Source organism: Athene cunicularia (assembly GCF_003259725.1).
Source record: "Athene cunicularia isolate RWA chromosome 7 unlocalized genomic scaffold, athCun1 chr7_part1, whole genome shotgun sequence".
In the NCBI taxonomy this organism is placed as follows: Eukaryota; Metazoa; Chordata; class Aves; order Strigiformes; family Strigidae; genus Athene; species Athene cunicularia.
This window is the reverse complement of record NW_020799107.1, coordinates 8,335,859-8,361,712: the sequence shown is the minus strand read 5'-3', so window position 1 is coordinate 8,361,712 and position 25,854 is coordinate 8,335,859. Positions and strand designations below refer to the sequence as shown.

The following is a 25,854-nucleotide window of genomic DNA, read 5'->3' as shown; positions in this document are numbered from 1 at the left end:
AAAAAAAAAAAAAAAAAAAAAAAAAAAAAAAAAAAAAAAAAAAAAAAGAAACGAAGTTTCCTGGCAGTCATGTTCTCCGAACGGGCTCACTGCACCAGAGCTGTCCAAGTCCAGGGACTGGCAGCTAGTGGCTGCATACAGACTGAGGAGGAAAGGCTCAGTATCCTCCCCCTCCACAGAAGCTAGCCATAGCACTGGCATGGGCATAGGAACAAACCTGCATCATTGGACAACACAGGGATTTGAACCTCTGCCTAAATAGTTCAAGCCAGAAATGTAACCAAATAAGTCAGTCTTAGTGATAAAAACCCTCCCTTACCTTCTAAAATCTTTTTTTAAAGTATCAAAGTGATATTCATACAAAATATAAGCCTCCAACCCTGAAAACAGACATTTCAGTACAATTCAATTTTTGCAAACATTCTAAATATTTGGGGTTTATTTCCAATTCAAATACCTTAGACATTGCCTCAATTGAATTCCCATTCTCTAGCAACTCAAACACTAATGTTTGTTATTTTAACAGCTACACTTTAGGAAACACACATTTTAACAATATAACAAACATGGATATCTCCTTAGCTACTCCACTAGAACACTTGCAGCAGACTTTAGGGAAAAAACAATTGCCTTTATTGCACAGAAGAAAACAATAATGAAGCAAAAATGTTAAAGGCATCAAGATTATAATTGCATGCAAAGAAACATAACACAAGAGATTCTATTAAGAGAGATGTTTTGACGCGTATAAAGACTCAGAATAGAATGAGAGTGACATGTTCAACAGAAACACACGATCAGACCAGCAAAACTGAGGCCAACCCAAGCGAGGAGGCAGCTAGCTCTCCGTAATTCCAAGTCCCCATCCTCAAATGGGAATGCTGATGAAGCTAGAAGAAAATCTAAACTACTCCACATCTGAAGCCACCACAGTGAACATTTTTCTCACTGCAAAACTGAATTGCTTCTGGTGACTCTGAGGTAGCAGTTGTACCAGGACCAGCAGAATCTGAAAATAATGGTGATGTGTAGGAAATGAAACCCAAGAGCTCCTCGAAGAGCAGGCAATTTTCTGCAACTGTCACAGAACATATTCATGGCTTCACTGAACCTGAACTAATAGGTTTAGAAGTATACCATTTTATTGGTACTCTATAAAGAGGTTTCAGTTGCATATCCCTCCTCCCTTTCTCTATCAAAGCGGTTATCATATAGAAATTAGTTTGTTTCTTTCAAGTAAACACCCCATCTAATTACTCACACAGCTGATCAGAAAGTTTCTTCTTAATTTCTGAGTCAAATCAATCACATCAAAATATTCCTGAATTTAAATAACTGTAGAAACTTTAGTTGTAAAGAGAATGATTAAACTTGACACCTGTTCTGTGAAACTGATAATGACAATGCCTTTTCACCCAATATGATCAGATTGGTTTAACGCTCCCAATATTAAATATGGCTGTTTTCAGGTCTAAAATTCAGATAATAAGAGAATGTACAACACAAGACATAATTTAAGAATAATGAAATTATTCCTATGTAAGCAAAGCATTCAGAACATTGGAAAACCATTTACCTTATAGACAAGCATAAAATTTAAGTGACATATTATAAAGATAAGATATAGAAATAATAATTAAAATAGTATTATACAAAGACTAGCTATCTTTTTATTCCCATTAAGAGTTCAAATGTATCCGAGGTCAAATACTTCATACTGTGGGTATGAAGATTGAAGTATTTTTGAAAGAGGTTTTAAAGAGGTGTTTCGTATTAGTGATGGAGGGGTAACAAATTAATCAGTAAAAATGTCATTAGTTCATCTGTAAAAAAAAAAAAAAAAAGAAAAAAGAAAAAAGATAGCAAATGAACAAGGTAAAGATTAGATAAAAGAAACCACAGAAGCCCTGTAAGAACTGCCTAAGGAATCCTGAGTTTAAATTAAATCGATCTGACAAAATGGAATCCGCTAATATCATATTAAAACGGTTTCAAAACCAAAATTTGAGTGTTGACATACCAATCCTTTGGCACCCCCTCTCACTTTCTCAGGGAAAAGTCTTTGAAAAATTGTGGCCAAGTATTCAATTTCATTTGGGAGAATGTGTGCATGTGTGAATAGGAGATTGAGTGTGCATGTGTGTAAGACTGGCCAGACTCTTAACATCTGAGAAGGAAAAAAAGTTCTAATTATATATTTGCTACACAGAAAAGTATAGAAATATCATGTAATATAACATATTACATGATTAAAAATAACGAGTAAAATCAAGAGGTGCTGCTCTGTGAGGGGAAAGCAACCTTTCCTCATACCTATAGCTGTACAAATTAACAATTTCTTTCAGTAGGAAGTTACAGAAGTGAGGGTTCTGTGTTATCACAGTTTCCATTTTTCAAGCTGCTGATATTTCTGGCCAGTGACCTGTAGGCTGAGTCCTTCCCTCTGCCCCCCCCCGTCTCCTCCTTAGGAGTCAACCAGCTGTGGGGTGTCACTGGGCACTGGCAGCTGAGCGACTGCCGGAGCAGCTGCTGCTCGGTTGGAGCAGAGAAAGCTGTAAGGCTGTGCTGCTTCTGGTGTCACATCTGCCTAGGGAGGTGGTGGGGACCCACGTCCTCCAGCGAGTGCAGAGAGCTGCTCAGGGGTTGATGTCACTGATGTTTGTCTGAGTATTTCTCTGGGTTTTTTTGTAAGTCTGGGTGAAACCCCTTTGAAGCAGACTGCCTCCAACTGTATTCTTTGCCCTTTTACATACACTTTAACTGTCCTTCCTAGCATAGTCTTCACTTTCACTGAAAGCAAGCTGCCACTCGGATAGTCTTAACTCTGGGGAACTCGGGAAAAATGAATAATTTGATATGTTGCCTGGAAGTGGGCACATGCTCATATAAACGCCCTGCGGAAGAGGACTTACAGTTCAGAAACCACATTCCTTTCTCCTTCTACCAAGACAGAGAGAAACGAAGTTTCCCACTATGTATTCCACACAAAAGAAAACTAACATACAGGAGACAAAACATAAAAATGAAGAAACCAACTACACTTTTCACAATGTTTATAACTGCAACTCCTTAGCAACATACAAGAAACAAAAAAGAGGAAAAAAAAAATGGTGTAGGCATCCTACCACAGATTTCTAAAATGCAAGAGACCTTGCTTCATTTCAGTTTACAATAATGCCTTAAAGGCTACAGCAAAGAACTTAAAACATCACAGCCAGACTCCAAACACCTTTTAACCAGCTCCCACTGAGCCATGTGTGCTAACCAGCAGAAAATACCTAACAAGACAATCCAGAAAATGGCTGTGATATAAAAATCTTTGGGCTTCAAAAATATGTCATTGTTTATCTTAAATATTGGAAAGGTTTCCTAGTATTTACTGGTTTTACACAAAAACTTCGATAGGCTTTCAATCACTGGTTTTGAAATTTGGTAAGTGCATAAAGCCACCTGTGAAAATAACTTCAGAGCACGGTTTCATAAAAGGGCAGCATTTTATGACAATATATTTTCATCCTGTAATTATTTCAAATACACATTTGAATTGCTCAATAGGATGACTGCTGCTTCTGTCAGCCAGTTTCCTCCCTTTCCTCTCCTCAACTGTCATCAGCATTTCTCTCTCCTGCTCTTTGCTGAATTATTGTAATGGAGATATTATTAGTGAATCACTCTAACTTTGAGTGGTCAATATTTCCACCAACCAAGAAATAGAAGCCAAAGGTAATTTTTCATTAAAGCATGGCCATTCTGGATGAAAAGTGAAGCCTATTCAGTAACCACACTATGGGACTACAGACTGCTTTCTTTTTAAAATCAATATATAATGATAGACTCTTAAGGTTCCTGTTATAAAAGAAAGAAGTTGCATGTTGCTCTGCAAAGTATTTCTAGTTTAGAATAGTTTTCAAGGACAACTCTGGTAACGGAAGGATATATTTAAAAATAGAAAAAGTGATGCAAAGTCCAAACAAATATCTACAGTTAAAGCAGCTGTGACTCAACTTCAAGATGCATGCAATAGTAACTTTTGTCTTTCTATTGATGTGGAAAACTAGTTCTTTAAAGCAGAGGTAACATCCTGGCAGAACACTAATGGTCTCATTATTAACGTTTCTGAAGTCAAAGTTCTAGATGGCCCTTGGTCTGCCATAACCATCTCAAAGAGAGATCAGAAGGTCTGGCGATTTGGCAACAAAGAAAATCTCCAGAAGTTTGGATATCTGCTGGGTACCTTGGTCTGTGTAAGAAAACACTCCTCAACATGGCAAGGGTAGCAGAAAAAAAAGCAACTTCTGCACAACAAAGGAGTATCTAAATGTGTAGCAAATTCCCAATTACTATCATCCTGTATTTTCCAAATACACATTGCAGAACTGATCTCTCTAAAGAAAAATAAAATGAGATACAAACATAGCTTTTTCTTAAAACAGATACTCACCAGTAGTTATCACAGCCCTCTGAAATTATATAAACCATATTATATATATACACATCCCCCAAACCCACAGAGAATAACCAACAGTTGCACATGCCAGAAGAGATTAGTATGGGTAGAAACATTTGGCTTGTGGGAGTGGGTGGAAGGGGAAAAATTTTAATCAAATCCATTACCTGGTTATCGATTTCTCTTTGCCAGACTGATCCTGTAGAATACTTATAAAGCTTTTGACATTGAGATGCTTGGCCAAAGATATTGGATTAGACTAAGCAAAAGCTGAGCTTCTCATGTAATCTCTCATATTTCACTTATATGTGATTTATTCCTTTGTCCAGCAGAGGCTTTTTATTGATAAAAATAATGAGATTGAGAATCCCAAAGGAAATCTAATGCCCACCCACTCAAACATGTTTGTGAAATAAAACCAGTAGACTTTGTAGGCCTGAGAGAGAATGAAGTTATGTGAAGATTGTTTCCTTGTATTAAAAGTATGAAGCTTGCCAAAGATTTTGAAATAAACAGAGCTACTTCTGAAATTAAAATTTTGCTATACTTGAAAACACTAAGTACATGGTTAATACTGTACACTGGGGAACCGACTGAAAGACTTCTGAAATACTTTTTTCTTTGCAGAAAAAATGAATGCAACTTTTTTTTCCTTTTGTCTTCCAGTATTAGCTCAGTTTGATAAAACATCTTAACAAATGTCCAGGTTGCTAAATATGATGTGTTACATAATGCCAGTTAGATGACTGAAAATTAATCATGCCACTCAAAATAAGTTTCTAGATATTCTTAAAATGAATATGTAATCTGGTAACTAAAGGCTTTGTTGAACTATATAAGAATCCAACATTTCCTAAGAAATTAAATCATTATGCGTTTTCAATACAAATGCCATTCAAAAGTCCTAAGTAAAATGTAGCGGGCTGTCTTGCATTTCTTTAATAGCTATCAATAGTAATAAAAGGATAAATAAAAACCATCTGTTTCTGCAGTGAACACTGAATTAGGTTTTAAAGTCTCTATTTCAAGACACAAATCAGAATAATTCTATTCCACTCATAGCCAACAGAGACCTTTGTGATTAATATGAGTCTTACAACTCTTTCTTATGTTAATGCTTAAAGGGGTGTTAAAGGCTTTTAAGTCCCAGCCTTGTTTAATGTATAACGTGGAATTCGGCATTTATGATTCAAAAACTAGCAGAAAAAGTCTTCCGAAGCTCCCTCTTTGTAGACCAAGTATTAGCAGTAATCTCCAAGATCCTTTCACTGAGAGGACCATAAATCTGGTTGGCTCAGTGGCCAGACAGAAAGGGTGAACGCTGACATTTTCCTTCCTCCCCTTCCCTGGCTCTCAGATGTACACAGCAGCTTGCCTGACTAGTCTTAGTCTTCATTTGAACACAGAGTTTCTCCTATCAGTGACCCCTGTGAAACCTCTCAGGGCAGTAAGATCCCTTCCTCCCACTCCTCCCGTTTACCTACAAATGATAGGTTTTTTTTTTCCTCGTTTCAGTTCCTTATTCTCAGGCTGAAAGATGCAATTAACGGTACTCCATAATTTAAAGAGATCATGAAATTATTTCAGCTTTTTCCAAGATTTCTTTAGACAGAAACCTCTGTTGTCCATAATGAATGCAGTAGAACGCAGCTCTGGGGTGTGCTGCACTGGCTGCACGTCTGCAGGCCACCTGGGCTGCATGTGCTCAGTACTCCGGACTTGTCTGGAAGGAGTTCACAAACTGGAAGCGTACTGCAGAGCAGTACAGTGCCTACACAGTGAATTATCCAGGAGGACCAGGGACTGCATAGACAGGTTTTGGATTGAGCAGTAAACCCATGAAAACACACATAGCTCTTTAACGCCACTTGAAACACAATCTCGAGGACAGCAAGCAGGACAGTACCACAGCAAACAGGATGGTACCTGAGCACATCACAGCTGAAACTTTTCCATAACGGAATTTGGAAGCATCCCTGATGGCGGTGAATTCTCAACCTGTTCCTCCCTCAACATCTCAGAGGGCTTCCTTTGGTTCTGAGTGGGTTAACATATATGGTGTTACCTTAGCGTGACTTAACCCAGCCTGGGCAGTGGCTCTAAGCGACAGGTGGTAACAAAAATCAAAACTTTAAAATCACTGACTCCTTTCTTCCATTCTTGAAGAGCCCCAAAAGTGTATGTGATGATCCCTAACTAGAAAGAGCCTCCAGTAGCATAGTCAAAGCAGACAACTTAAATTACAGCTTGCATACAGACAGATGCTGCTGTATTTAACTAAAACTAACAAACGTTAGCTTGTAGCAATGTTTTGTAGACCCTGGAAACGTAACTTAAGCAGTAACTGTTTGATCTGAAAGTCTTCCTATTTTCACCAGATAACTACAGCATCAATACTTGAAAGTCAGTACATTAAACAAAATGGCATAATAGATAATTCCTATTTCTTCTCATAGAAATAAAAATAAATCTAAGACTAGCATTAGGAATTATGAAAGTATGAGGAGGAACATATTTGATGTCAGTATAATTTTTAAATTATCCTGTTATTGTAACTAAAGAACCTAGACACTCAATATGTCATTAAAAGCTTTTCACTTGCTGAGGCTTCATGAGCCACGTACAGCTTTAATGATTAAAAAAATATTATTTGCAAATTGTAACCAAAAAGAAAGCAGCCATTTATTATTAGCATCAGACTGTCTGACTCTCTTCATAGCCTGTAGATGTTTCTCACCACACACCGATATATGAGAAGAATTGGCAAGAAGATTGGTGGAATTCACCTTGATAATCAAAGCACTTCAGGCTCTCAAGCTACAAAATTGTGTCCGCTGTGAAATTCTGAAATTGTACATGTACCTGCCAAGCTGTCAAGTCTGACTTTGCTCCTCAACATTTCTCTGCTTCTCCATGCACAAGTCCTCTGAGATGCAGTGAGCAATGAGCAGTGTCAGATTCTGCCTGTTACCTCTGGACAACTGATCTCAGCTGGCTTGAAATCCAGCCTGCCACTCTTATCTGTGAATGCCTTCCCACCTGAATTTTGCCCCTCGCTCCCAGCAGTCCTCAGAGGTTTCTCTACACCCTTCCTCCATTCCTCAACTACTGTTCTTCTGGGCTTTGTAGTCTATCCTTTTTTCATACAGAAATTAATCGCTGGATAGTTTCTGCAGAAGCCCAAATGACAAAAAAAAAACCAACAAAAAAGTAAAAAACTAAATCAGGAACTTACCTGAGCAAGAGTTTATTTCAGTTTCTCAGTTTACTCTCACTTCAATTCTGTTCAGGAATTTACTTAAAAGTTACACCTTGACAGAGTCTTACTTCCACAGTTTTGATTTACCAGTCGCTACTGTTTAAGACTTTGAGAAAACAGCAATATCCTGTCCCTTCTCTCACTCAGAATTGTCAGCAGCATTTTGGACTTAGACTCAAGAGGCTACCAGAGTGCTCAGTCACCCACAGCACCACAGACTTAGAGCCTGGAAGAGGTTCTCAGCATCCAACTGGATTTTCCAAATTCTATCCTGTGTTCTCCATTTCGAGCCTTAAATTTCCGCTAGAGACCGGGCATAGCTAAAATCAGGAGCAGATTTCAGAGCTTTTGGCTGCTTATGCATTGGCCAATGTAAGTTCAGCAGTGATTCTGTGCTGCTCGCCTTTATGCAGCTGGAAGAGACCTTGGTTTTAGAGATTGGGTGCTTAGAGCTTTCTACAGACCAAGCATTCATAAATGTTTTGTGGCTGACTACTCATACCCCCCCCAGTCCCTCAGGGAGCACCAGAATCACTGCCCCTCCATAGCCTGCTCTGATGCGCTACAGAATTCCCCTAAAAGCTTCTTGTGTGAATTCAAGTCCACCTGGAGTTGCTGTTCCCACCCCAACCCATTTGAGCACTGAGTCCTCACATCCATCCTCAATATATTTTGCTAATCCCTTCTGCACCCTCTCTCTAGAGGGTTGTCTTTCTCATCTATCCATGCATAGATTTCCATCAGGGTAACATCACCTCCTTCGGCTTCAAGAGATACAATCTAGAGCTGCTTCTGTTCTTTCAGAACATGGATTGTTTGCTTAGCCTAATACCTCATCTTTCTCTTGCATCCCCTCACTGGCACCTTTTTCTAGAATATTAAACATTAAATAGCTTTCTTTTCAAGATGCTTGATGCATGAATGTATTTATGCTTTTTTTTTTTTTTCTTTTTTCTAATTACTGAGGAGACAATACCCACTTCCAGTTTTCTAATAGCAACAGAACTTAAAGAAAATCCACAGAGTTCAAGATCACCACTGTGGTATTTCTTGGTATAATAAACAAATTTATAACAGTTTTGATTTCTTTCCTCAGTAATTATGAGAGTTGAAGCAGCAGCAGAAAGAATACAACCAATTCTGCTTCTGTCTCAGGTGAACAGGGCATTACAAAAGAGTTGACAAATTCACAATTTTCAGTGCAAGTTTTAAACAGCTTTAAGAACCTACAGTTTGTACTTCTTTTCAATTCAGAAATTCATTGTATTCCACAGTCTCAAACAATGTTTGCATGAAAAGGGCTACAAACATTTTAGAAGAGTTGACTTGATTAATTTTTATGAATATATTCAAGGGCATTACCTATTATACCACAACATGAGGAGCAAAACCACAATATTTTACTGTTCACTGGGATTTTATCGTACATTAGCAAACACCTCTGTTATGCTGCAGAGCTTGATTCTTTAGCCACCCAGGAAGGTTAGTAATAAAGACAAATCTAATACATGACGTGAAATATATTAATGTAATTAGAGCGTGGTTCTTAAAGGAGCAGCGTTAACATCCTCAGCTTATTCTGGAAACTGGCAGAAGATGCAGATTTTTGTCTGCGATTCCAAACATTTGGGTCACCTGGTAGCCCCAGGTACACTACACAGGTCTTCTTTAGCTATCCAGATTTTGAACGTGAAGCCTGTGTGGACGGCTGTGGCAGGAGTCACTCTGACTCACTCTCTCCTTCACATATATAAAAGATAAATTGAAAAACATTCCTGAATTTTTCAAGAGCAATAGGAACTTGCAACAGCTAATTCATCTGCAAAGTACTATTCAGCCAGACTGGAGTAAAAATAGTGTTTGTTTTTGAAGTTTGACCAGTTGTCACCTGAGCTTCAAAAAGGAGGAACTGTTCTCCACCCTCCTTCCAGCTGCTGTACTCTGTAGATGATGGGACTCGTTTGAAGTTTTACTTTTATTTTAAAAGCTGAAGGCAAAATTCTACTCCCAGATCTGCAGAGAGCATCACAACAGAGATGTTCTGCTCTCCTCACAGGCACAGAGCTAGTCTGCTCCACTTCATCTATTGTCCTGGGAGCCACCACCATGTAGGGAGAACACATGGGGGATTAAGACCTTTTGTACAGACCAAAGAGCACTGAACACGATGTAAAAAAATGATACAGCACAAATTCCAGAGCTTCAGCAAACCAGGTACTCTCACCTCACTCTACTTCGCTCAGATATGAAGATGTGTTTTTACGCAAAAATAATCTTAGAATGAAGCACATTGTCAGTGATGGGGAAAATATGACTCCTCCATCCAACAACTCTCCAGAAACTCAGTGGCTTTTTTGCCCCTATGCCTCAATGACATTATGATACTTAAGGATATTGTTGTACATCAGTACTAGGAAAGATTCAAATGACAATCATCAGATTTATTATGTATTAATCAACAGGCAAGGTCCAGAGCCTAAAACATACCTTTACCCAACAGCAGCTTTAGCTTGAATCTTACAGGTCTTCACAGCTACCAGCAAGACTTGCATCCTTACCCCTATTTACACAGTGATGGCACAAAGACAACAATGAGAAAGCCTCTTGTTCAAGTACACTGAACATGGAAAAATAGATTTCTGGAATTTTAAGTAATTTGTATGTGCAGAAGCACCAGTTAAATTGACATTGTCTTGTGTGTGTGTGTGTGTCTGTGCATGCATGCGCGTCCCTCGGCTGTACATAGAATATTTCTCAGATCAGAGGTGGAGATTGTTCTAAATCTGATTTTACAGATGGAGAGAAAAAATATAAAGGAGAAATGATCTAATAGAGGACAAAAAGGAAAGAATATAGATTTCTGGGACTTCTACCCGAATTTCCGAATCACAGTTTAGTAGCACAGCGCCACAAAATTATTTTTCTTTTCAACTTTTGGATGAACATAACTTTAAATCTTTAGAATGGAAACAAAAGTACAGTTGATTCCAGAAAAATTCTGAGAACTTTCCATTCTTATTTAATTGTTTTTACTTTTGAACACCTGATATATAGAAGTTCCCTACTTTAAAAAAAAAAAAGGGAAAAAAAAAAAGTATGATTAAATGTATTCTGTCACACATATATTTTATCCAGTAACAGAAGACAATATTTTAGCTGCACTGCTTTTGAATCACTCCAGAGCATTCAGCAGGAGTCAATTCATACTGCAGGAGAATGATGATGTACCTCAACTCATTTTAATTTCAATAATTGACTGAGAAATAGGAAAGCCTATTGAAAGGACTGTATTCTGGTCAAAGACTAATGAGAAAATAGTTTTGAGTCTCTGAGTCAGCGGGTGTCATGGTAACAATGCATTATCGAAATCTGATTAGCATGCCCAGCAGCTTTATAAATGATAACATGCTCTTCTAATTGTATTTTCCTTTCTTCCCCTGTGATGAGTTTTATATTCATAACAGGTAAGAGGTAAGGCAGCATTCTGTTTATCTGCAGGTTAGACTTAGGATGTCCAGTGTGCTCACGAACTCTGTGCAACCTGTCCTTTAGTAATAGAAAAATTTTCCTACCATCTTAAAATAAGAAGCTGAGCTTACCATTTCTCTCCTCCTGTATTATATGTAATTATTTAAGTCAAATATTATTCTCTCATTTTAAATGTATAAAATTATTTCTAAGGATATACACATGAAAAAGAGAACATTGTGAAACAAGCATCTTAAGAAAATGCTTATGTTTTTCAGGAGAAAAAGATGAAAGAAAAGAGTAAGTGCATACTTAATCCACCCCAAGAAGCATGATTGCATGTTCCTGAGGTTTTGAAAAGGAGAGGATTTTCTTGTATTTAGAGGATTGTGTGTGCATTTGCTAACTCGTTACAATATCAGAAATCAGAAGGAAACAGAAATAAAATAGGATACTTCTCATGAAGGAAAGAGCCAATATCGCTTCATAAAATAAATACAATGAATATACAAGGTTGGAGGTTTAATAATGCTCTTTTTACAAGTGAACTTCAGGTGAGTAGCCTAGCAGACCTTTATTATATTAACAGTAAAGAACTCAATTACAACTGCAGCCTCACAAAACTGATGCAAAACCATTTTAACATATAGAGGTTCAGTCTTAAATAGAATTTTCTTTTTCTGAGACTAAAGCAGCATACTATTTTTCAACAGAATGACCAAGAAGTCTGTCATGTTTGGCCTATTTCCATGGATCTTTTAACCTAAATATTTATTTCTCATTTTCAATGTTCACCTTCATTTATTAATTCAGCTTCAGCTCTGAAAGAGAAAGGAGGAACGCTCGTATTCTTATTCTCTAGGTAAATTCAAATAACTCTTAATCATATGACAAATAATGCCTAAAGAAGAAATCAACTTTTCAGTATTTTATTAATAGTAGAACCATGTTTGTTATAGTGCATGAACATGGAGAAAATGAATACTGTGAGACCTGAAAAGCTTATTACTCCTTGTTATGTGCACTGGCACATGGACAAAGTTTAAGATGTACAAAATACTAAAAGCAATCAATCTTAAGTCAACACACTGAAAGCCAGAGGAGCATTTATCTACATGTTTGGAAATTCAGCAGAGAGTGCAGGGTTACACTGAGAATAGAAAGTCATCAAAGCAGTCCAGTGAACAAAGAAAGAGCAAACAAGTACTGCCCAGAAGGGATTACTGGGAGTTCAGGGGACTGTTTGCACTAACCTTGGGTGGAAGCAGCAGCCCGAAAGCCAATCAGTATGACCTTCACCTGTCATGATGATGTTCCCATCAGGTAAGGCCCATATTTTCCAGAGGTGGTCATCGCTGCCAGTGACTACAATGTCTTTTCAGGTATGTAAAGCCAAGCTACAACAGAAAAGAAAGGCAGATTATATTCTGTATTAATTCCATTTTATGTGAAATACACAGCAGTGAGATTCATTTAACGCAGGGCAGCAGCTACGGAGGACTGATTCTGGAGGGACTGAACAAGCAGTGATGCTTTCTATACTCTTAATAATTTAAAATATATGCTATGTAGACGAGTTTCTGCTGCTACTGAAGAAAAAAAACAAAAACAACATGACCAACTTCTGTGAAACCAGAATTGTTTTCACATTCTCTTGAAGTTCCAGTTGATTAACACACTCAAATATGTTCTAAAATACGTTAGATGGCATTGTTACAAAATTCAACAAGGTAACATATGAACAAGCTCTACCAATGTGAATCACTTTTCCCCACACCCAAAATAACTTCAAAAGCATTGGTATGTCAGTCTGCTGCTGATGGCCAAGGGAAAAAGGACAAAAGCACTCTGCCTTTTTTTTTTTCCCCCCCCACTGTGCGCACACGTCTGAAGTCTCCTACCACTGAGAAATAACACAAATGATAATTACAGTCCAGGACCTACAGTCTTTGCCATCACTTTAGCACCTATTCACTGGGACTAGGTCAGAAAATCCATTTCAATTCTATACTCAAAATGTGTGACATGTTTTCATTTTTTATTATGTAGCACACTGGGATGTAATGGAAATCATACACTTATCACACCCTATACTGAAAACTTGGTTTATTTTTGATTTAGCAACTGCAGTGCAGCTTAAAATGGATCCAAGGAAGAAAATAAATCTGTTGGAAAGATAACTAGTAGTGTATTTCATATGGATTTGGTTATTTGATTTAAATTATTGTAATGCTTTACTATTTCTTGAACAGCAAAAAGTATCTAGGAGTTGACTTAAGTCCCAGGAGTAGATTATTTAAACAGATTAAATCTGGAGTTCAGAATCAAAATGCAACAATGGGGAGAGGAATCACAATCTGTGTGTGCACCTATTTCAGCTGTGCATCAGAGCTGACAGTTTGCAGAAAAAAAATGCTTGTTAAAACAATGAGTAGAGAGAGACGATGTTAAGCAGCCAAATAGGAAGAAAAGAGAGGTCCTGGAAGGCACGCTATTATAAAAATATCTTTTTTAATAGTACCTTTCTCCTGCACTAAAATTATTTCATAAAATCCCTAAACTAGAACCACAGCTTCTACTATATTGGCAAAAATAAGTCCCTCCATCAAATCCATGCTAAAAACATATTTATGTCAACTAGATTTTCATCAGAAAACACACCTATTCTTACAGTTTAAGGCACAGTCTAGGAAGATTTCTAAAGATTCATTAGTTGAACTCATCTGCTTGAGCAAGAAGCATGAGTTTTGTGCATTCTCTAGTTTCTTAGAGAGGAAAAAGAAATGTTTTCTATCTTTGCCTAAAGAAGAGAAACTTCCTTTGAATTTATAGGAAGAAAAGAGAAGGAGGGAATGATGCTATTTAAGTTCTCCAGAGATGCAGAGAGAGCAATCGTATCACTTAGATTGGCCACAACAGATATCAAGAAGAGCAAGGAGGGAATAGAGATAAAAGGAGAGAATTAAAGGCTGAAAGAAGGCATGCCAGTGGCCTGCAAATTACAAGAACAACTGTCCCAGAATCCCTCTACTATCGGAGACCTCTGACACACCAAAAATCCCATTGCAGTTTTCTGCAGCATGCATAGGCACATAACATTGTTATTCTGGGGACTGCTAAAAAGGAGAACAGCTTCACAGAAAAATAAATGGTCTAATAACTATAAAGATAAATCCATCAGGGTTGATGCACACACTATTCTCTCAGCTTCTAAAAGAGAGGGCCTTCCTCACTGGTATGCACCTGGCCATGCACCACAGAGAAGCAAGACCAGCACAGGAGTATCTTTTATTGCTAGCAACAATCTCCTATGCTCCTCTGAATGTAACAAGGGAACATCAAGGGAAAAAGCAACAGAAGTGGATTCAGGAAAACTAGAGGGAGAAGAGGATGCCCACTGCAAAACCACTGACAGCATATGTAACTCCAGGAAGCTTAATCGCTGAATCAGGCCTGTCTATGATGCAGTTAAAAGACTGGGTTTTTCTGTTTTAGGAACAACTTCATTGTTGTGTTATTGGGAGAAAACTAACAAGCAAACGCTGTCATATGGATGCAGCTTAAGTTTTTCTTTTCATCTCTTTCAGATACTTCAGATACCCTCCAGATATTTCTGCTATTAGTCGAGTGCGTGCCTGTTGTGAACTTTCGATCAGTTCTCTTTCTTACATTCTTCCTCAATATCTGCCTTCTCAGTTCCCAAAATGTGTTGCAGTCTAACTTAAATCACCTTCAGTCCACCTTTCACTCAAAGAAAAGTTAATCTACTGTCTTCCTCCAGACCCCGACTCGCTTTCTGAACAGCCTTTACCCGCTGGCTTGGCTGCAGCTGCCTATGGATGTGAGCTGCCCTGTCATTCATCCTGCCTCGCCTCCCAGGAACATTTTCCCTGTCCTTAACCCTCCCAACACACTTCCAGTCCAGCATTGAAAAGTTCAGACTCCTTCAGTGACTAGATGTTCCTAAAGAGCCTTGAGACAATCCATAAAGTGAATTTCATATGGAAGAAAGTGTCTTGCCATCAGTATGAAGCCCACAAGTTTATTTTTCACAGGCTTTTCTTTTAATTGCAGAGCTCTTGTAAAATGCTGCTGCTGTCCAATGTTTTTTTTTCCTCCATGCCATTTTTACAGGCACACAGTGAACACTATTTAATTAACAGCAAATTTGTGACATAACCACTGTTGAGCTGCTTCTAAGAAAGGGAAGCCCATTCATCCAAAAGGCGTTCTATATGCAACATTAATTAGGCACCCTTGTCTTCATTTCTGGCAATCCAGCATTGTATAGATTTTTGCTTCATCTCTGTTCACAGGGTCTAATTATTTCCAGCACAGAAGACTTTGGGTAGATTGGAATAGAAATCAATAATGGAACATGTGTGATAGGAACATTAGTTTTCTCCGCCTCCTCCTTTGGGATAGAAGTGGGATCAGAGGAGACTCAGCCAAGAAAAAAAAAACACCAACAAAACAACAACAAAACAACTCTCAGAGATTTGCTGCTGTTGAGTATATAAATACCCATGTTTACACAACTCATTCTGGCACTATAAGACATTCTCATCTTTTCAGCACTTGCCATGGTAGATATATAGTGCTCCCAGTAATTTGCTTTCAAAACAATCATTGATTATTTTAATTTATTTTGACTGAACCATAAATAAAAATATGTTATCTTCAGATGCAAAATACTTTCAGTCTCTGCATGTACTATATTTGATCATTTCACACATATAAAATCAACCTTCAGGTTAAAAGGTGTTAAATCCAGAGCTGTCTGTATAACCTTAACTGTGTGTTTGTTTTAATACAAACACTAACTACATTGCACTGAGGCAGGAGGAATCTCAGTTAGATGCAAAGGAAAACTTTCTGGAAATAAGGTTTTTGAAAGACTGGAACTGATAGCCATCAGCCATCATTAGCCAGTTCTTAAAGCTCCCAGCACACCTGTCCTGTAGTATATAGGTAGATTACTTCCATCATAGTTAGGAGAATGGACTGCTTGGTGTCTTGAGGTTCCTTCAAGTCCTAAGGTAGCAATGTTCCTACCGAGCCACGGTTCATTCAGTGGAAAAAACAGTGTTTAGATGTGAAGGGCAATTATAAAACAATGAAAGTATCACCTCAAATCTCTGCTAAGGCATAAACAGCAGATAAACCCAATTGCACAGATGCAAGACAGTAAGGCTTACAAAACTCTAAAATTTTAAAATAATTTTAGTGGCTAAAATATCTCACAAAAACACCACATACTCAGCTTTTTTTACTAGCTTCCTACAGATGTCAGGAGATTGCAGGAATAGGAGTAATACTGAAATAAAAACCTAACCTAAAGAGTCTTAAAATTAGGCATTCTTGTTTTGGCAATTATCAAGCCTAGCATAAAGGACACAGCCAGCATAAAGATGAACTAATAACCAAATTGTATTTGATACAAAAGGGTCAGTACGTGGGTGAGTGCTAGGGGTACAAACAAGTCAGATTATACATAATCAACATCAATCCCACTGACCCCAACAATGACACTACACAACCAACAATGGGTGGAATAAATGGTGACATGCAGTTTCCCATAGAAGGGACGGGAAACAACCGAGTCAACAGACCAAACACATAAGACCAAGGAAGCCACATACTGAATCTCTACACAGCCCACATTGACAAAAGCCAGACCTGACTGGAGCCCAGTCCCAGGGAGGCAGGAGGTTCTTCCCCAACAGGGAGCTCTGCACAGGGCATCCACCTCACAGACAGACACTGCCCCTGCCTGCAAGGGGTCCCAGCTTTTATCCCTCAGTGGGACACCTGACCTTTGCTGACTTAATGTGGGACACCTGGGGCTCATTTACCCAATGGCTCTGTCTGCAAGGCCGGCCCCACCCTGGAGGGAAGCCTAAAGGTAAACTCACCCCCCTTTGGGAAGGGCTGTGGGAATCACCCATATGTCAGCCTTAATTTGGGGCTTGGGGTTGAAACCCCAGCATTTCAATTCTGAGAATGAAGAATGCAAAATTAATGACCAGTTTAGTACTCTACATGACTTGTCCAGTCTCATCCAATTGCTCTGTGGCAGAAATAGGGACAAAATCCAGTTCTTTGTGTTTTCACATATAGGAGTTACACATAAAAGTACTTTCTCAATATAGACAGCATCTAGCTGCCAAAATCTAATACAATATTGTACTGAATATCACTTGCAATATGCAATTTTTAGAACTTCATGATTTGATCAAATTTATTTGCATTCTCAGATACTGGCAAAGAGGATTGTTGTTAACGCCAGTAGCTGCTTTCAGATCAGAACGCTCTTCTCCCGTATTTCTTGTCCAAAATATAGGAGCAGCAGAGTTCCTCCAAGATTAAAAAAACCAAACCAAACCAAAACACATTTTTCTTGGTCACAAAAACTTTATAGCTAATGTTTTCTTACACAAAAAATCAGCTTTACTCACAATACCCAGCACAGGAAATTCTGGTCTGAGCAGTTACATTTGGGTGAAGTTATAAATGGCTGGAAAACTCAGTTTTATAATGGAAAATGTTGGGAAATTGCAGGTCTTTCTTCCTCTACCATCAGGCTCTCCAAGTATGTTGGAATGGAAGAACAGAGTTGGTTTGGAAGGCAAGGATATAAAACACAGTGAATTCTTCAGGATGGCTACTGATCACAGCCTCAAACAAAAACAATAAGTTTGTGCCTAAATATAAGGACATCAACAGCCTTGCTAAAAATCAGTGATATTGTTCACACACATGTACTTAATTATATTGCTGGACTGTGCCCTAAAAATCTAAAAAATTTGTAAAAAACAAAATACTATTCCAGTCCCAATTTTGCTGGTCACTAGCCAATCACGCCAAGACCCAAGACAAGTTGGCCAAATCATTAGCAACAGCTTTTGTAGTGATGGATTGCATGACCTAACCACATTTTTCAACCTCCTACATTCACAACAGCTTTTGAGGCAACACACTCATCACCAGTCAGCGAGGTCCCAGGGGCAGCTGCTTTGTGTGGAGGATCGGCACTGCCTCCTCACCTCTGCGACCGCGCTCCAAGGATCTAATTATAATCAAGGTCAGTCTCCAAAATTATGATCGATAAAGAGGTAGACCACCACACAAAAAAAATTCAGATCGATAGAAAGGCTGATTATTACCTCACGGTGGACTGAAAGGTGATAGCTAGCAGTCATGAAAATCCCTTCACTTTATGAGCAGAAAGGGAACGACAGGAAAAAGTGCCGTTAATCCCTTTGTTTGCAACATCTTCTGGCATATCTCTTATTTTCCTCCTTATCTACATAACGGTGGTGCAGTGAGGGTGAGAAGGAGACAAAACAGAAGCAAACAAGCATTTTGTACAGGGTGTAAACGGGGAGGTGCTGGCAGCAGCGGGGGGCCTGCAGCGTCGCATTCTGTGAGGAGAAGCGAGGGCCGCCCTGCACCAGGTTCCAGCCGGTTCACACTGTCCACCACGGACCCACCGCCGGCCATGGCGGAGCCCATCAGCGATGCTGGAGGCACCCCTGGGAAAACATATTAAAGGAAGAGCAGAAAATGCTAGACAGAGAGAGGAGGAGGGAACAAAACCAGCGACAAGGTTGGGGAAGACAGAGCTCCATGGCCCCGGAGGAGGCTATCGCCTGCAGCCAGCCCATGTGCCAGCAGATTTTCCCGACAGGAATTGTGGCCCACGGAGAGCCTACGCTGAGACAGACTTTTCCTGAAGGACGGCAGCCATGGGGAGAGCCCACACCAGAGCAGGGGAAAAGTGTGAGGAGGAAGAAGCCGCAGAGCAAAACTGCTCCATCCTGCCCAGTGGACCCCCCCGGCACTCAGGGCTGAGGGAGTGAAGGGGACATGGGCAGTGGCGGGGAAGGAAAGGTGCTGGCTTCTATATTTGTCTTTGTTTCTAACTACCCAAATCTATTTTAATGTGCAATAAATGAAATTAATTTTCCCCAAGTTCAGTCTGTTTTGCCCATCACAGTAATCGGTCTTTATCTCAAGCCATACACTTTTTCAGGCTATGTTCTCTTCCTCCCCTGCTGAGGAGGGGGAGTGAGCAAATGGCTGGGTGGATGTTTGGGTCCTCAGCCAAGATTAACCCACTAATAAATTAAAACTAAACATCACAAAAGCCTAATCAATACTTTTGCCCACTACAACTTATCCTAATATGTATTCTTTGAACAACATCTCTCTAATATAGCTATTTTTACCATCTTTTTATCTTAGCTTGAGTTATCCAGTCTCCCTGGCCAGCATACTTCAGCAATAATAATAACCCTGACATTTAATTCAGAGTTTTATTATGCAAAGGTAGCATAACTGAAAAGATTTGCATTCCTGTTTGAGTTCTTAAAATTTATCTTTTTCTGACAAAATGGAAGAGGGAAAAATGCTTTCAAAAGAGAAAATAAGAGCTAAAACAAACAAACAAAAAAAAGGCTAAAGCAAATAACACAAAGAACATAAGTAGGGGAAAATACCCATAGCACAAAGCTCATATCTTTGGTTTCATTTATGTAAATGCCTGTCTGGAAGCCAGTGATAGATCTCACTCACAGCAATGCTTAAAAATCTCTATCCTGTCTGGTGAAGTTCCTGGCTGCTTCCCAAGCTCCTATGACTCAGGATTTGGGAGGGAGAAAAGTTGCTAGGATCTCAACATCCCTAAAGTTAACCTCCTAGACTGCCCAGCAGATCTTTGTACACCTTAGAAAAATAATTAGAAAATAGTCTTCCAGAAACTTAAACACATATCTCTACAAGGCCAAAAGACTCAATATTGTACAGTGCTAGATTATGTACTTATTCTATTCACCGTGCACACAAAATCTTCGATCTTAGCTGTATAGCAGCAGCAAACATATTTATTGTTGTAAAGAAGCAGAATAAATCCATGCACTTTCTAACTTGCCAAAACCAGCTCTCCTCTCAAAAAACCCCCACAACTTCAGAAATGTAACACTCTCTACAACATACAATGCTTCCCCAGATAAATGTACTAAACACTTCATTACAACTCACAGATACAGACACAGTTGTAGTGATAAATTAATAAAGTCCATTTTGTGATGCGCTGTCTTTGATCACTTTCTGTTTATCCGCTCCGTGTGCAATTATCAAAAAGCATTAATTTGTATTAGCTGCATGTCGTAACCTACCTAGGTTTTACCACATTAGATCTGATTATGTACATGCTGGGCCAGTCTAAAATAACTTTCTTCTTAACAACTAAGTTTGGCCCTACATCAAATCTTAGAAAAATTCAAAACTATCCCGTTGATCTGGCATGTGTTTTATTTAGGTCTCAGTCCTTTGAAGATATATGCACATTCCTGAATTACGCACTGCTGGGAGTCCTGATGATTTCACAGCGTATTAACTTAAAAACATACATAATCCTTTTCAAGATAGAGTCCTTAATCAGATCAGAGAAAGAGGATTTTTCTAGAACCTATATAATAACATGCAAATTGTTTATGTCATTATAGTCTCGTGTACTGTGAACCTCTGCAAACCTAGCGTTAAGCCTTTTATCTGGAATGCTTGTAAATAACTACCGGCATGAATCTAAATCACTTCTTAGAGAATCTTTACTTATTCATTCCTTCCTTTTTCTTACAAGGTTGTTGATAATTACTGCTGGTCAAAAAAAAACCCCAAAACAACCCAAACTTAAGTCTACAATGTCAGCTGTTACACATTACAGAAACAGTGCATCTCTAACCTGCCTTAAACCAAAAACTGCAGGCAGCTAACAGATCGCTACCTCACTCCAGAGAAAGCTACTGTATATTTTCAGTCTGTAGAATCTATGGGGTTTGTTTTGGGGGGGTTGTTTGTTTGTTTTTAAATTCAAATTGTCATACACTGTAAATGATGACAAAGCCGTGAACAGAACAATAGACTGATCAATTAGTTTGGGGCATCCTTTGTAAAACTGGGTGTGCTTTAAAAAAACCCAGCTAGCTCAGTAATCATTCCCTGTGACTCCAATAGCTCACAAACTCTTTTTTAATATGCATCCAAGTCGATTTTTCAAGCTTAGTCATCTTACTAGGTAGCCAGTATGCTTTAAAGAGAAGTAATTAAGCTAAAAAGAATACCAGAATGAAAGTAACAACAAGCAAGTAGATTCAATTAAAATGTTAAAACATTGATGTTCCTTCCTAGTATCTTCTCTCTGGAGTGAAAGCTGTACTTCCTCGCCTGAAATGATTTATACCATGATTCATACTGCCCATCACCATGTAACTAATCTTTTACTATCACTTCCTTTATGAAATATGCTACATCACTTTCCTTTAGGGAAAGGCAGTCCCATGTGAGTGTTAAATTACAGCATTCAAAGTAGTACTGAAACATGGTTAGCTTAGATCTGCAGTGTCTGAAGCCAATTCTAAAAGAGATCATAGCTCATAGGACAACTCTCTAGAGCAGCAGAGAAGAGGCTATAGATAACCAGGGTTAGACCATGCCCAAACCTTGGCAAAGGAACAGCCCATGTATTTTTACATTGCACCTGTGTTGGTGAACCACTTCACCAGCAGAGAAGCAAAGGGAAAGGTAATGTAGGCAAACTTGCATAAAACTTTCCCTATTCAATATAGAATTGTTGCCTATTTTTTTGACCTGTGCATTAGGAACTTGTTGGGTACTGAGATAATAGCTTGTCTTCCTTTGAAATGAAAGACAAACTGCTTTTCTCAAAGGCAATTTTAGCTTGACCAACTTGAAAAGATGCAGATTGCTTTCGTAAAAGCTTCTACCTGTGGCCTGGTTTGAATTAGTTTTCATCATTACTGTTAGCAATTCCCAGTCTTCTGTTGCATGGCAGCTTTTTCACAGATGATTAGGAGCGGTGCTGTGGTATATAAGAGTTTGGAACGAAAACTACTTGAAACTTGCCAGTTGGTAAATTCTGTTAAATTATCAAGGTTGATGAAAGAAAATATTTTAAAATATAATTTGCAATTAGAGCATCAAACTGTCAACTCACATTTCTAAATTAAAAAGAAAGCAAAGCATTAACTCTTCAAGGTCAGTTTCCCTCCTGTGTTTCTTTCTCACTTTTGAAGCCAGGGAAGGGTATTACGCTCTGTGCTCTATTTCAGTACCGCAATGCTGAAAAATGCTTCCATCCACAGAATTAATGGAAACTCCTGTGGCTTTAAAGTTACATAAACAAATAGTTTATTCACACTTAGGACTGAGAGGCAGAGTTGACACCTATGAATCCTGTTCTTCCTCTGATGATCTTTGTAACCAGACATATATGTATGAGAGAGAAATGGAATTTAGGTTCATAAAGGACCACAGTAATCCTCTAGTCCCACAATCCCTAAATTGTAGGCTGCAGAGCCCGAATGGCCTGCAATGCTTTCCAAGTGGCTTCTCTGCCCCGACAGCTGAGCAATTTTTCCCACTGAAGAAGGCGATTCAACTTTTCCATGATGTTTCAAGAGAAAAGCTTTTCAAGCTATTTGCTCTACTCTCATCTCCTGCACAGAATTACAGAAACATATGCTGAAAGGCATCATCTGCTCTATCTTGTGCTAAGGAAGGGTTGCGTAGACTCACTCACAACTTTTCCTTGAAAAGGAGGTTCTACAACCCTCTAAGTGGCTTTTTCCTGGGGTTCATACTTCAAAATGTAAGCTTTTTCCTGGGGTTCATGCTTTCTAAAAACACAACCCTCATCACTCTGAATGCAAATTACAGAGATTTCCCATAATTCTTCTCTCAGGAATATGGAGAAGAATTTCTCTCTACCTTCCGTCTTAAAATCTTTCTATATCAGATGGGTTTTACCAGCATTGTATTAAATGAGGCAAACTCAGTGCTCTAACTAATGCATTCTAAACATTTCTAAAAGTCATGACCAAACATGGATACAGTATGTTAACTCAGACTGCACTAACCCTAATTGGGAATAATTATCCAACATTATAGACACCACATCCCCCTTCAAAACTAAATTTCTTTAGTTAGCATCAGCAACGTATTGCAGACTTTGTTACCCATTTTTTCTCTCAATAGCTATTCCTTATCTTGTATTTGTGTATCTGAATTCTTTTTCCTAAATATATCATATGGCATTTCACTTTATTGAATTTCATCTTGCTGATTTCAGACCATCTCTCCAATTTGTCAAGTTTATTTTGAATTCTGATCTGATACAGAAAGGTATTTGTAACTCCTCACAGCTTGGCATCATCTGCATATTTTATAAGCTATTCTGTATTCCATCACCTTCACTGCTAATGAAAACGCTGAACAGAACTGATTTCCTAAGCAAATTCTCAAGCCGAAACTCTGTGAAGTTCAACCAAGAGGTTCTTGTGCCCACTCCATTACACTGGTTTGTACTAAAACTTAACTTTTAGAAGGGCACACAATAAATATTTTAAATCTTTAAATGCAAGAAAACCCACATTTACACTGCTAAATTGTTGCGATGGTTAATTGTCCTCTTTTTATTTTTGCAGAACTTTGCCTTAAAATCCGGCCACCTTCGCTTTCCAGCTACATATTATACTGTTTACTACATCCAAGATAGAATACTCATAGAAGAGATTGACTTATAGAATTATAGACTTACTGACTGATAGATTCTTCCATATCATTCCTCAGAACTTCTATGGATTAGTCTTCACAGACAGAACTTCTATGGATTAGTCTTCACAGACAGTATTAACTGAGGTTAAGAATTTCTGAAATGTTTTCTGAGACTTGAACAAAGTAATGGTGTTTCAGGAGAATCAAGTCATATTTTTTGTTTGCAGTTCCTGGCTCTGCTATAGAATTATGTACAATCAGTTGCAGAAAAATATTACCCTACTGGGCAAAGCTAAGCCTTTTAAAACCATGTAATTTCTAGAATATTTGCTATGTGATATTTGGCATATTTTGCAAATTCTTTCCTCGCCTCCCTGCCCTCCCTGCTATTTGCTGTCCATAGGCATTACATTGAAGAAAACAGAAAACAGAGCTCTTCAGTACTGGAAAACAACCTTATGGAGACCTAGATCCACATTTCTTTACGAAATCTAGGAATAGGTCTCATGATTCCTTTCAACTCCCAGCATGTGCTGAAAAATAAAAGAAATTGAGTTAGAAGAAATAAGAGACATTCATTCAGGGACACACACAGACAAAAAGCAGAAGACATGTTCCAAATGCTATTAGTTAGAGGTTTAAAAAAACCTTCCAAACCACCAAACAGCAAAGCAAAACCTTTGTTTTACAGCAGTTGTGACATTTATCCAGTCCTATAAAGCACAGACAGTGGGCCAAATTATTTGATTGCTTGAATACCTACAGTTCTTCAGTGTAATACATACCTGCAAAAATCGAATGGAATATACACATTCCTTCTAAGTGGTCAGGATTCAAGTAACAGTGTGGTGACCAGAACATAATACACAAGAGGCAACTGTGATCAAGTCTGTTGTGATGCCTGGACATGCCACGCTGCCCTCCCTGGCATGGGAAAGTGTATGGTTGCATTCCCGCCTTTGTCTCAGACAAATTCCATTTACACCATTATCATCCTAATATTACAGTAATAAATGAAATATTTATATTTTGACAAAACCCTGCTAATATTTCTTGTAATGAACATTGACCACACACAGAATAATAATCTTCATGGTCAAATCTCCCGATTGCCACATATTTCTCTACATCCTCCTAGAACCAGAAATTACAACATATCAGGCCCTGTAAATTCTTAGGTAAGGTGAGGGTGCTAGCCTTTATAAAGTATAAAGATGCATTAAAGAAGTTTGTCAGAAGAGTCTGAACAGGAGCCAGCAGTGTGCCCAGGTGGCCAAGAAGGCCAATGGCATCCTGGCTTGTGTCAGCAATAACATGGCCAGCAGGGACAGGGAAGGGATTGTACCCCTGTACTCGGCACTGGTGAGGCTGCACCTCAATTATTGTGTTCACTGTTAAAAATACGATGCTTTTCAAGACTTACTGACATCTACAAAACAAACCTCTCAAGACTCAGAGTCATGCAAGATACAAAGTTTCAATTCAAAGCATATTCAGAATAAAATGGCTTTTCCCAAGTCACATCCAAATGAAAAGGATAGGATTCCAGACTTCAGTTTTTCACCTTTCTTAGTATTCTAACCATCTGCTACCATTTGCAGAGCCCAGCTGTATGTTCAGAAATGGTTCTAAATCTTATGATGATCCCAACAACCTAAATATTCTGCTGTGCCAGGGAGTTAGCCTATTAACTAGCTGGCTACCATTAACCTCCTTGAACACAGTATCATACACTATCAAGATTTTCTAACCCTCCATGCAACGATTTTGTTGTCTGTTGTCTGTAGTCAACGTCCAAAAGTCAGACTTCTGCAAAGACAGTGTTTACATAGACTGTGCTGGAAGGGCATAAACATACACATAACTAAAATGATTACTTACTTTCAACAACTGCAATTCTACAGCAACACTAACCTCATGACTTCCAAATGACTTTTGATTCACCTCAAACTGGGCTACAATACACAATAAAGGATAAAGATTAGTTTCAAAAGACCACAGCTGCTTTCTTTGGTGCTCATTAATGAGAAATAACGAATATGTACTTTTAAAGTATACTACACAGTCCTGCTCCTGGAGCAGGAAAAAGAGGAAGAAAGTTGTA

General features: G+C 38.5%; 1 protein-coding gene across 1 annotated transcript in view; it reads right to left on the bottom strand.

Annotated features, from left to right (window-relative positions):
- SPAG16 (sperm associated antigen 16) overlaps positions 1–25,854 on the bottom strand; it is a 304,682-nt gene that overhangs the window by 89,052 nt on the left and 189,776 nt on the right. The window contains 1 exon segment of the mRNA XM_026852411.1: positions 12,429–12,571. Within this exon segment, the coding sequence (XP_026708212.1) occupies positions 12,429–12,571 (143 nt within the window).